This window comes from Acipenser ruthenus, chromosome 5 (genome assembly GCF_902713425.1).
Source record: "Acipenser ruthenus chromosome 5, fAciRut3.2 maternal haplotype, whole genome shotgun sequence".
Taxonomy (NCBI): domain Eukaryota; kingdom Metazoa; phylum Chordata; class Actinopteri; order Acipenseriformes; family Acipenseridae; genus Acipenser; species Acipenser ruthenus.
The window spans coordinates 63,740,265-63,754,042 of NC_081193.1; the positions used below are offsets into that span (position 1 = coordinate 63,740,265).

At 35.2% G+C, this 13,778-nt stretch overlaps 1 protein-coding gene across 1 annotated transcript in view; it reads right to left on the reverse strand.

The window, feature by feature from the left end:
• LOC117403056 (RAC-gamma serine/threonine-protein kinase) overlaps positions 1-13,778 on the reverse strand; it is a 173,051-nt gene that overhangs the window by 34,821 nt on the left and 124,452 nt on the right. Inside the window, exons 3-8 of the mRNA XM_034004929.3 lie at positions 11,339-11,464; positions 7,183-7,294; positions 6,052-6,196; positions 3,198-3,329; positions 2,329-2,394; positions 896-964 (exon numbers count right to left, since the gene is read on the reverse strand). Coding sequence (XP_033860820.1) covers positions 896-964; positions 2,329-2,394; positions 3,198-3,329; positions 6,052-6,196; positions 7,183-7,294; positions 11,339-11,464 — 650 coding nt within the window. The remainder of the gene's footprint in view (positions 1-895; positions 965-2,328; positions 2,395-3,197; positions 3,330-6,051; positions 6,197-7,182; positions 7,295-11,338; positions 11,465-13,778) is intronic.

The window sequence follows — 13,778 nt, forward strand, 5'->3', positions numbered from 1 at the left end:
TATACAACTATATACCAGAGATGAAGTGGGTGTTGCAAACGTATGTGTAGTCTGAGGCCAGCTGCCATAGTGGTCCGGTAGCCGACGTCCGACTTCGTCTTATTGTTTGCAGCCAAAGCTGCCTTCTCCCTGGTTCTGTTGCCTCTGAAGTGATCATGTAAAAGCTTTTTGATGCCGTTGTTGTGGCAGTGCACAAATACAACAAGACTTGGCCATTTTTTTGGCTGCATGAGAACACTTTCTATACTGACTGTATGGGAAGCACGTGACCGCGAAAGTTCCAGGCTGTTCCGCATCTTCCATGGTTTGCATATCAAATACCTTCTTTGCGGTATTTTGTGAGGTAATTTGCATACATTTCCACACATTAACATTATATTTAAATGACTCGAACGCGCTACTTTTTCCACACGCTTTTTTCTACCCGCTAGGTTACCTGCCACTGGTTAGTCAATACAGCGGGTGTGCAAAGCACGCAGTAAAGGGGATTACTGTGTGCAAAACACGTTACCGCTGTTTAGTGAATGAGGCCCTTCCTATCATGTTATTTTTTAAAAATATATTCTGTTTAGCTTTTAAACTTTCAAAATACACTTTGTTACATATAAGAGAGAACGATATTGGTTCCATAATGTATATGTGTATGTTAATATATATATAAAATGCTTTTCTCTTGCATGTCTTCAATGCCCAGTGTACCAATGCTAGATGCTACATAAAATAAATCTGGAACCCTTCATTAGAAAACTTCAGACACTTGACATTCATTCCCCAAATATCTCACTGTTTAAATCTCTCTCTTATTAGGCTTAATATATAAGGCTTCACTTTTAACCCCTCTGTCACTTGAAATATAATGATAATTAACCAAAGTAACAGCACTGGTATGACTTACCTCGCCTCCATTGACATACTCCATCACGAAGCACAACCGATCCTTAGTTTGGAAAGAATACTTCAAAGACTAAAAAAGGAAATAAGAAAAACAAATATATATATTAGATTACATAATTATACAGTAATACAAAATCTCTAGATAAAATTTACATTGCCATGGCTGTAATTACCAAAAGTAAATTGACAGTGTGACAATCTGATACTCTCAATTACTCGAACTAAAATGTACCTGTCTCTGTCACAATTGAATAAGTTGTTCTCTGGTCTACAAAAATATAAGTGCGGCACACTTACCTACAATATATAGCCAAATGTACACATGTACGATAATAAGTGTAAGTATGCCACGCCTTTGTTTCTTCTTTGGCCAAAGAAAATCTCTGTCATATCTTAACAAATATAACTCCTAACTGGTAACATAAATCCAACAGGAAAATGCAAACAGTAAACCTTGAGTTAAAAAGCACATTAACTTATAGGTCAAGAACGCAATCTGCATGCAATATGAAACAGTGGGACCAGCTGGCTGCCTCAGGGAAAGACGTAAGTCCTGAACTTTGTGTTTTCAAAACTGGTACAACTTACTGCTGGGTGTGAACATGACTATACTTGTATTCTTCTGGAAACAAAGATTTATTTTGTATTAATAATGCACATCCTAAGGATTTGCACTTTTTTTTTTCTCTTGACATGTACAGTAGCTTGGACGTGCATCTTACTTTTTGCAGTTAAATCCATTTACTTCAGTCTAACTGTAGTCTGCATATTGCATATAAAGTGTTCACTTCTTAACCTACCATGCATTTTTTCTAGCACAGATTTCAGTCTACAAAGGACTGCATTGAATTATTAATATTAAACACATTATATTAGTACTGTGTTTAATATGCACCATATTATAGAACTGACTCTTTTTCCAGTATGGGTGGCACTCTCGACACACACATTTTTACTATATATAGTATAACTATGTTGGTTCCTGGTACCTAATTACTTAATTTACAGTAAGTCTTAAGTTACTGCTGCAGAAAGACAACTGGAGTTTAAAATGTTATTTTAGGACAGGAAGTGATTATGCACCGGAAAGCAACTTTAATTGCAGCTGGTTCTGAAAAAAAAGGCTTTTCTTTTTAGCACTCATTTAATAGAAATTGTTTGTTTACTTTCCAGAACTAAAGAAGTGTTTCAGCACCTTTAACTATGCTTCACAATTGTTTTACTAAAACAGGTATGTGTTGAAGTGTCATTATTTTAGCAGTGGTGACTTTTAAACAGATGTAGAGTAGTGTTTGGGCTGTGAATTTATAGCAGTTTCCATTCACTAAATTCTAATTAATTAGTATATTGGGTTACCATATACATACAATCTATAACAGCACTGTTTGGGGTTTCTTAACACATTTCAAAGAATTCTCGTAGGAAGGTACTTACAGTTAAAAATGGGTGCCTAGTATTTTTTAGTACTCTGCTCTCTGTAAGTGTATGAGCCACTTCATCCTAATGGAGAAATAGGACACAATTCATTAGTTTGTACTGCTTAATCGTTACCATACCATATTCATTGAAAACACAAGTTAAGTTTTTAATGCTGAAGATAAACTGCTTTTTTTTCGGAAATAATCAAGTTAACAAATCAGAATCATGCTATTATTTCGTTCCGTTTTCTATCAACGGATACACTAGTTGCTGCTTTCAGCAAAAGTAAAAATGTCATGGCAGCAAATGCAAAAATAAAAATAAACTTGTACACTACCATCCACAAGAATTGGGACATATGAATAAATCTAGAATTGGGTGTCGGACAATTACATTTAAATGTATTGCCCATTTTAGATACTAAAATGGGCAATACTAAAATCTCTTTAAAGGATACACCCCCTCTTCAAAAATAGTTAGAACATTTTAATAAGCAAACCATATAAATCACACTGAATCTTGGCCGTCACCCTGTAGAAATACTATTTTGATGCTTCATAAAATACATTATTAAAGAGGGGATACCAAACGCTCCATCCCTTGTCGTTCGTCATTCCTAAAAAATGGGTTACATTCAGGGGTACCAAGATATTTAGTAAGCAGGTGTACTGTGAGTGGAGTAAAACGGTCTACAAATGATTCAGTTCTACATTTATTCATCTGTGCCAATACTTGTAAAGGGTAGTGTAGTTATTGTTTGCATTTTTTTTGTTTTATAAAGAATCTTCCTCGTTACAGTTTCTAGCTGTCCTACTTAGAGATTTACAATATATTAAAACCATTTAATATGTGGTAAATTGAGGGTTTTAACCATCAATACCTACCTTTGCAATAATTACTTCTTTCTTCAGAATCTTCATTGCATAATATTTACCACTTGCCTTCTCCCTTACAAGAATGACTTTACCGAAAGTGCCTTTGCCCAGTAGTTTTAAGTAGTCAAAGTCATTCATTGTCTGATGAAAGCAAAAAATAAACTAGTGTCAATACTAGGAAAAAGTTTATTACAATCCATGACCTACATTCAGTTTGTAGAAAAACTATTTGAGATTTCCCATGCAAATTTTAATTCTTTGAATTTATGACCTATGAATGACTTGCAAAAGCTGGAAACCATTACTCTGACACCCTCAAAACACATGCTATGTATGGAATGTTTGTACCAAATTTTATTACAACAAGAAGAGCAATTCAAGATAAAGGTAAAAATGTTTGACATACAGTAATGGTGTACTCAGAGATCAGAAATGAGAATGCAATAAATAATAATAAAAAAAACTACCTTAGCAACAGCTGTGCCTAGCAACTAAACTCTTAGGTTGACTTATGAGATGGTTATCTGAAACCACGGCTTGGAAACAAATTTCTTTAATCAAGATATGGCATTTTAAAATAAAAATTAATGTTTACTATAACACATGCTTCTTTCAAAACTGACATAAATAAAAAAATGGAAGTGCACAGTAATAATCTATTGATTATTTACTGAATCACTAATATATTTTTTAAACATATGCAAAGGACAACCATTGCCTTTTCTACATCTAGGCCTACATTACCCTCAAAGCACTAAAATGCACATGCACTGTAGACAAGACACAAATCTGCTATAATAAGCTTAATTTTTTTATACTATATTAATTACACTTATATAACATTCTTCATGTGCACGTGTCCCAGGAAATGTTGTGTATAATAATGTTTAATATTTAAATGGGCCTTTGCAGTGTACCACTAAAATATACAGCAGTATTACAAGCTCTCAAGTGTTGACATTTCATTCTGGACTATTTTGCCTGCAGAAATGCTTTTCACATCCTGACTTTACAGGACTGCAGCTGTTGTAATGCCAGAACTAATTTTCAGTGTATATTCTTTCAAACCACGAGAGGTCTAAATGTTTGTTGTTCTGTTCCCTAAACAGTACAAAGCAAAGCAAAGCAGCTGCCTCAAGCTACCTGCAGACCAGTCTGCTAATTATATCCAACAGACCCTCGTTAATTGCAGTAATGATCAATAAAGAAGGGGAGACAAAGGAATTTATTCAGAGAAAAAGTGTTTCAGAGAAAAAGCAGCAACCACTCTCATGAACAAGGGTGGAGGAGGCTTGACACTCCCTCTGACCCCAAGAGATTTTTTTTAGGAGAAATGTATTCTGCGTTGTCATTGTACAGTAAGACTACTTAACTAGCAACACTAGCAAAAAGAGGAGGTGTATTTTGCGCAGCTTAGCATCTGCCCAAGGAGTCTCACACCTGGTTTAACAATGTAACCAAGCTTAACCATGATACCCAAAAATAACCTACCACATTCATCACATTCTTTTTCTTTCTGACAATGAGAAAAATGTTCAGCAACTAAATACTTTTTTTGACAAGCCATGAAGCAGCATTCAGCCTCAACGCATATGTATGTTGCACGGACTTTCATTTTTATGAAAAATAATTTGAAATATGTGAGTTGTGGTATAAAAAATAAACAAATAAATAAACACTATTCAAATACTAGAATTGCTCCACATCTATGTATAACCTTGCTACTCATTATCCCCAAGATGATATGGCTTTAAGTTTGGATTTCTGAACACACAGAGCTAGCTATTTACTTAATTTCGTCATTAGCGCAATATTTTTTTCTGAAAGGAAAAAAACACCAATTACAATTATAAAACAAATAAACAACCTGTGACTACATACAAACCACTAAATGTAAAGTCTACGTTGTTTATTTCTGGCTTGGTAACTTTACTGGGTGTGTGTTTCCTTTCTGAAAATAGCTTTGAAAATGTAGCTTGTACATATATACTGTAAATCAATAATGTTTTCTATTTATTTTATTTATTTCCCCCCCTTTTAATAAAGCAGCTTTCAAAACTACAAAGAACTTTTCATAAAATAGGAAAATCTAAAAACTTAAGTCAAATGTTAGTTTAAACCGTTGCTATTTACAAATGCCATTGCAAATACAGTAACAATATGGAAAAACAGTACACAGAAGCACAGGTGGTGTTTTTTGTGTGTGTCATTTCCATATGACTTTTTTTTTTTTTTTCTTTTAAGCAGTGCAGAGGTAAGAGGTCACTTTGAAACACCCGAGAACACTGTGATCTCAAAAGCTAGTAAATATATGAATACAACTTTTTTTTTTAGGCCAACAAAATTGTATGAATAAAACAGTTGCGTGATTTAGTATTCTGGATACAATCTTTGACTCCTGAAGCTCGAGTTGGAGTGGTCAAGGTGCTACAGGAAGTTGTGAGGATAGGTGGTCAAGGTGCTACTGGAAGTTGTGAGGATAGATGGTCAAGGTGCTACAGGAAGTTGTGAGGATAGATGGTCAAGGTGCTACAGGAAGTTGTGAGGATAGATGGTCAAGGTGCTACAGGAAGTTGTGAGGATAGATGGTCAAGGTGCTACAGGAAGTTGTGAGGATAGATGGTCAAGGTGCTACAGGAAGTTGTGAGGATAGATGGTCAAGGTGCTACAGGAAGTTGTGAGGATAGATTAGTAGTGGAAACTTCAGGGGCAATTCAACCAATCCCTTAGCAGGTTGTGCTTTTGAAGATGCCACCATTCAGCTTTAAACAATATCTGAATTTTGGTCTGTTAAGAAGCCTTCAGTTCCCTACATCTCCACCCAAACTCCAGAAATCTCCCTGTAAGAGTCAATATGTATTACCTTCCGTTTCTGGTGGCTAGTGGAAGTGTCCATCTCCTCCTCTCCTATGTTGTCTATCTGGGAGGTGGGACTGCAGTTCATCCGCTCCTCTTCCTGTCTTTGGAGTCTGTCTGCTACTGTCTGGATAGCCTCCGTCCACTCCTCCCTGAAATGCATGGCTACAGTGAACAAGGACGCATTTCTTAAGCTCACTAGTAATAAAAACTTCTAGCACTTAACTTCTCTACATGCTTGCCATTATATACATAGCCCTTAAGAATATGACTAAGATATATTACAACTTTTAAAATTCTTGTAATAGTTTGTATTTATATATTTTCCTCAAGGGGCATCCCATTGTCATGACATGCCAAAAACAAAAATGATGGCCAAGTTTTACTGCTTGAGGAAAACAGGACTTTCTATTTTTTACTTCTAATCAGTAAGCAAATAAATAGTAGGGGCAATATTAAGTCAAGGCACTTTTCACTTTCTGCTAAGCTCGGGCTCTGGTCTCCATCACTCTCAGTTCCCAAGAGTCTTTCCACCTTCCCTTATCTCTCTCCCTGCTTCCCAGGCAGCCCAGTGTTTATGGTTACACCCCCTAACTACTGTATAGTTTTAGTAGTTGGAAATTAAAAATACATCTGTGATGGCTTGTAAATTGATGTTTTATTCAGTTTAAATTGGTATCCTTTATTATAACAGGGAAAATAATAACAATAATTTTACATATATATATATATATATATATATATATATATATATATATATATATATATATATATATATATATATATATATAGTGTGTACATATGAAAATGTAAAACAACTACACAAGTCAGAATTGTGAAGAACACTTTGTAGGTATAGTAACCATAAATATAACAATACACTTAACATCCAGCTGTCTTACCTGCGACATCTATCTGTAAGTTTAAGCAATTAAAAGTTTGAACAGCAACAGCCATGGTCAGGAAGCATATGTTATTTTCTATTTTTACAGAAATGTGTTGTTTGGAAAAGGTGACTTCCAGAGCTCAGCACATTCAGCAGCTAATGAACATTCAGCAGCTAATGCACTACCGATTCAGGTTCTGGGTATACACCTGTATATTTTCTGTTTGCTTTTTTATTAAGTTAAGGACCTACCTTTCCTCTGGAGTGTCGACATGAAAAGTCCTTTCTATGACAGTGGTCCACTGTAGACACCTGATGATGAATGTGTTCGGCTTTGGTCGTTCTGTTTTCATTAACTGGCATTCTGCAGAAAAACGCAACGTGAGCCCTTACAATTTTAACACGTTATAGGGAGGTGGCTATTTGCTATTTGCAAAAGGTTCAAGAAACCTGCACGTGTCTAATTAGTTTCTGAATAAATAAAAATAAATAAATAAATACAAAAATAAAAACTGACTTGCTTATTTGTGCTTGCATTTTTTAAAACAAAGTGTAGTATAAGGTCTAGTTTCAAATGCCAACTTCTAATAATATGGTTCCATTGCCAGACAATTCAACTGAAACAAAAACCACAGGACAATGCCAGTTATTGCTGGAAAGGTTAATTAAAACACGATTGAGCTCATATACCTTGAAAATCAAAACTTTAAATCACATACTGTGTATCCTAAATCTGCTTTTCAATGACACTTCAATGTCTAAAAACTTCTCTGAAAAGGTTGCTGTTACAGCTTTGTGTTTACACCACTCCTGATCACAGATGACAAGTTTAGCTTGAAGCAGTAATTACAAAGGGAAATTAATGAGCTCAGAATCTGTTACTTCCCCTAAAATAAGGATCAGCTGTTAAATGTTTTTTTTTTTTTTTTTTAATTATTATTTATCAAGCACAAAAGTTTTAAGTTTAAGGAATGAGTGAAGGAGGTGTGATGAAATGTAAGTGACTCTCAGACTTTGATTATCAAGAAAGAAGTGGGCGACTAGATTCATGGTACTTCTAGCTGTCTCAGCACGAAGAAACTAAACAAAAAAACACTTGCCAATATATTTGCTGACAGAAATCCAATTTTCAAAAGCTTGTGGTGTGACTGATATATGAGGTTTTGTTTTATTTTAAAATCACAAGATTACTACTGACCATCTACTTCAAAATGTGTACCGTACTTTAAAACCCCTTTATGTCACATACTGGCAAACATCTACCTTTGAATGGAAGTTTTATTCAATGAATACCATATAGAGGATAATTTAAACAAAGAATTAAGTTTCACTGCATTGGCGTGTATTATAATCACGGTTTCTCTGATGTCTAAATAGCTTTTTTTAATGATTAGTTGACTGAGTGTTTAGAGTGTCTGCAATGCATCTTGGTATCTGTTCTTTGTCAGCCTGTGTCCATTTTTATATTGCTTTTTATTGCTATTATAGCAAGCACTGGAGGAAAGCACAGAAACAGGAGGGAGAGCATTCTCTTTGTCACGTCCTGCCTGGATTGTGGTATCTGACCACATTTTTAAGTGTCCTTGTTTCTTTTACTGTTCATATCCCCTTGACATCATTTGACTGAATTTCATCATTTTAAATTTTGCAGAATACCAGTCAAGACACGCAATGCTACCAACTAAACAAACAACTGTGCAACTTCACTCTTTTTCCTCATCAAGCTACAAAGGTCAAAGTGTTTGGTTTGTTTCCTGTGTCCAAACAAACCAAGCTCCCCTGTTATTCACACTGATGTTTAGCAAGCAACCCAAACTCAGTTCATTTGCCAAACGAACTGAGACCACCACTTCAGGTGGAGTCAGTTCAGTTGCCAAGAGAACAATGTAGTTCACACTACACTCCAAACGAGCCAAACTGTACTGAGTGTGGAACCAACCCCTGTAACGAACTCAGTGTGTACACAGCCCAAGATCAATCTACATTTACAAACAGGCAAGTGAGTTAAATGAGCTAATTGCTAAGCATTATTATTAACATAAAATACAAACAAATGAGCTGGGGTCTTGAATGTCACCTATTTAAACACCAAAGGCCAAAAACGCTAAGGAATCCACAAAAAACAGCAAAATTTCCATATACAGAATACTTATATGCATAAGCAAATTTGACCTCTATCATTTCCACTGCACCTGTCTGGTAAACAATAGGTCACATCCTCTGTATTACAAAAATTAGTTTTGCTCAAAAAGAAAGTTCTTCCTCCTTCCTTGGTTTGCAAATTACAAAACAGGAAACATAACCCTTCTTTGTACTGGATATGGATATGAATAATTTGTCTTGCCAGGACTAGTTTTGCTCAACTTAGGCATTGCTAGTTTTTTTAGTTCTATCCTATTTCAAAGCAGAAATGCATGAACAGGAGAATGAAGTGTGTTTTTTGATAAATTGAATGTACTTCTCAAGAAAAAAATAACACAACACACACAGTCAGGTTACTATGTTAATAGAGGTGCATCAAATTCAGTTAGGACTGCACCCCAGTAGTTGAACCCAATGAAGTCTGTGGCATTGTTAATTATTAACGATTAACAATGCTGTTTAATTAACATCAATTAATAATTACATTTAATTCTACTAGTTCCAAGAACTACAGAGAAATAATTCATAAAACACAAATAATTAAACCCCAGTCACTGGTATAATCAACATGTAGATACATACATAAAATGCTTACTATTATGAAATATTGCCAACATATGTTCTTTGCTTGCGCCATGCAGTGGATAGCAATAGAGATATGCAAACCGGTTCCTTTGAAATTGGGTACCCGGTTCCTGCTTTGGAACCGACGAACTGGATACAAATATCAGGGATCCGGCTGCAGTGTGTACTATTATGTTTTTAGTAAAACTGATTATTAAAACATTAATTTCTGTCAAATACATTTGGTAACTATAATTGACATGTTCACAAAAAAGGTCTGCTTAAAATATTTATTTCAGCAAAAACGGGGGGTTAAAATTTTTTTTTTTAATTATATTTATTTACTTTTACATGAAGTGATGAAAAAGCTTTGGGTAAAGTGAATCTTCTGTACCTTGATTGGATCATTCGCAAAACAACCCCAAGCCGAACACGACATGATTTTAGCTATCTAAAAAAGGAATTTAACCCCAAGCGGATGGGGTCGTATTTCGGCTTGGGATCATAACATATACTGACCTGTTTGCAAGTACCATGTGGTTAAAGATTTTTTTAATTGTAAGCTTTGTGAAATTTGCAATCAACAGCGTTCATATACAAGCACACAATGGCCTTCGCTGTTGTACTAAAACTTTTACTCTGCAAATTGGAGATTATTGATTATTGTCTGAACTTCTGCTCACACATTGGCATACGGACATGTTTTTTCTAAATAGTTTTGGAACCAGAATCGAAATACCCGGTTCAAACCGATTCCAAAAATCTTCTCAAATGCACATCACTAGATAACAATAAGAATAAACTGTGAAATTCAGCCGTGTAACGTAACATGGCATCAGGCATAAATGGAACGGCTGCTTCGTTCTGATTGGACCATATTACATTTGCATGACAAACCGGAGAGCACAAATGGCAGTGATGTTGCTGCGTAGCAACAAACATTTCTGACTTGATGTCTACACAATCTTTTAGTGCACAAGTCAGTGAGTACATCACTGGCACATTGTGTGTAAGTAGTTAATCAACATTTTGAAATAAAAGTTTCCTTAATTTTAAATAAGAAAACACAATGCCCCCGTTTTTTTTTTAGCTAAAACACCCCCCTCCTGCCCTCTTGGATGTAAACGCCCCCCTTTGGCTTCAGAATGCCCCTTGGGGGGCAGTACCGACCCCGTTGAGAAACACTGTCCTAAAACATAAAGGAGAATTAACTTGGAAGTTGAATGTTTCTTAAAAAAAACAGTGCACCACTACTGTTTGGTCTACAAGTACCACTTATTGATTTGCAGTTACAGTATAACTGCAGTCCTTTTGTGTTTTTTTTTATTTATTTTTTTTATTTTAGTACACAAGTTTACAAACCATACATTCGTAACTCCTTGTCATGAAGTGACCCATATGCATGATGGTACGTAGAGAATTGTGAGGGTCTGGAACCAACTCCCCAGTATTGTTGTTGAAGCTGACACCCTGGGATCCTTCAAGCTTGATGAGATTCTGGGATCAATTAGCTACTAACAACCAAACAAGCAAGATGGGCTGAATGTCCCCCTCTCGTTTGTAAACTTTCTTATGTTCTTATGTTCTTATGTTGCATATGCAAAGAAATCCACAGTTTGTACTGTTCATCTATTCAAATCTACATTGCAAAGAAAAATAAAATAATGTCAAACACATTATTTCTAATAAGAGGCCTACTTACTTGCCACTGAAAAGTTGTTCAACGGGTAAGGTAGGTCTGCATCTTGGGGCTTTTCCTTGTAGCCTATGAAAGAGCCGTCAGTTTTCAGAAGGAAGTATCTTGGTCTCCAGTTTTTTATATACTCTCCTGTGAAAGGTAGAGGACATGTTTGTTAGTTTAAAACAGCAACTGTGAAGTTACGGTATTGAAAACTCATCTGTGAAAAAAAAAAAGTAATGCAAAGGAAACCACTTAATTCTTATGAGTATCTATTAACATTTAGAAGATTTGCACTGTTCCAACATTGCGTAAGATTTCTCTTTTTTTATTTCACTATGTTTTCACCAGTAATAAGTCATTGCGGTTCAGCAGCTTGTTTTTAAAGAATTTCCTGCCGTTAACAATTTGGCTGAAAGCACATCATTCGCACACTAGGTACTATCTGAAAAGGACACATTATCCAAAAGTCTCTACTTCACACTAATTTAAATTTAAAAACATCTGCAGCTGTCAGAAGAAAAAAAAAAAAAATGTTAAGAATGGTCACTTGCAAACGCCAACATTTCACAACCAATTTATGCCTGTATAACATAAAATGTACAATGTGTTAACCTTCTAACTGTTCGAGTTAACCTGACTGAGTTTACTATGTAAAATACTGAGTCTGTGTAAGGACAATTCCTTTACTCCATGGCAGATTACATCTCCATAATTGATGACAGGTAGCAATAGAATGGTCAGAATGTTCTGTCTGCTGTTGAAGCTTAATCACTTTATATGTATTTCTATAAATCAAAGGCGAGCAGTCATTTGAAACGAAGGTTGTTTTATTGCCGGGAGGCAATTCTATAACGACAGAGACAACAATGGGCCAAATTCACTAAACATTCACAAAATTTGCACCACTTTATCTCATTCTGTACATTACCATTTTGTTTTTTCCTGGAATAAATGCTTGGTGGTGTTGGCCCCTTGTCTACAATATTCACAGCCCACAAAAACAAGGACAAGTTTGCATTCAGCATTATACAAGGACAGTCACTTTTTACAAGATGGAGCAGAATTGGAATTAGCAATTTCAACATTAGTAAAATAAACAGATACATTTTGGCCAGACCAAAGAGTGGAATTGTTTATGCATGAGAAGATACAAAGCATAAAGAAACAGATTTCTAAAGAAAACAAACAAATTAAGGCTGTTAGCTTTATTGAAGACAAGTGCCTGTTACTCCTTAAAGTTCAGTCACATAGCTTTCTTTGCATTCAGACACAGTAGGACAGTATACATTTTGAGAACTTTCCAATTCAATTCCACCATTACTAAGGCCCTGTGAAAATTGCGATTTCACGGGCTGCACGGAAATCGTGAAATTAGCCCAATACCGCGATTTTTACAATATTCTTAAGAAATAAAAATAATTTCATAATTAAAATACTACACACCGTAAACAAGAAAATGGATGTCTCTAAAAAGGCTAAAAATGTGTCTGCAGCAGATCACGTAAAGCAGTATCCAGCAGGAGTTTTACACAGTGATGGAGGTAAGCTCTTCTGTACATCCTGCAACGTTACTGTAGATCACAACCAAAACTCGTATGTTGACAGGCATTTAGATTCACCTAAAAGAGAAAAGCGGAAATCCAGAGCAGTACTGAAAGCTGTCCTTACAGATTGATTGATTTTCAAGCTGAGCGCTGGCAGAAATCCGTTGGCACAGAAGCTGCTAGCAAATCAAGAGCAACTGACATTTCCTTTAAGAAAACAATAGCCCTAGTGTTTGCCTTTGCTGTGATTTTGATGAACAAAAAGCTGCTTTATTGCCATAGCACCATTTGTTAATCTAGTATTTAAAAATATTTACATTCATTGAAAAATGTTGGCATATGTGACTGCAGGGTTTCATTATATTCATAAACATAATTTTTATACTTCCAGCCTTTGCAATATAGAGCTTATTTAAGATTTATTCAGAACATGGCTTCATTAACTTTACAGCTACTGTGAAAAATAAAGATTTGTAGGAGACTTTTTTTTTTAAAGTCTAACACTATTTTAAGGGACATTTGTTTTGTTTATTAACTGTTAACAAACACCTAATAAACACGTTAACGTATATTATTTATATTCTGTTATCTGTTAGTTAATAATATATAATAGGCCAACTAAAACTGCTAACACCAGAGGCCTATTGATGATCAATCAAACACCAGAGCCCTATGGATGATCAATCAAACACCAGAGCCCTATGGATGATCAATACCGAGTCGATCATACGTTTGAAATCGGTTCAAATTGTTACTGTAGTAATATTTAGCAAATTAAATCATGTTTTTATTAACCCTAACGTAAAAATTAACAATGTTTGTTAACAGTTAATAAACTAAAAAAAAAAAAACGCCCTTAAAATAAAGTGTGACCACTTTTGTTGTTGTTCTTCTGAATATGTTTTAAACCTGACACA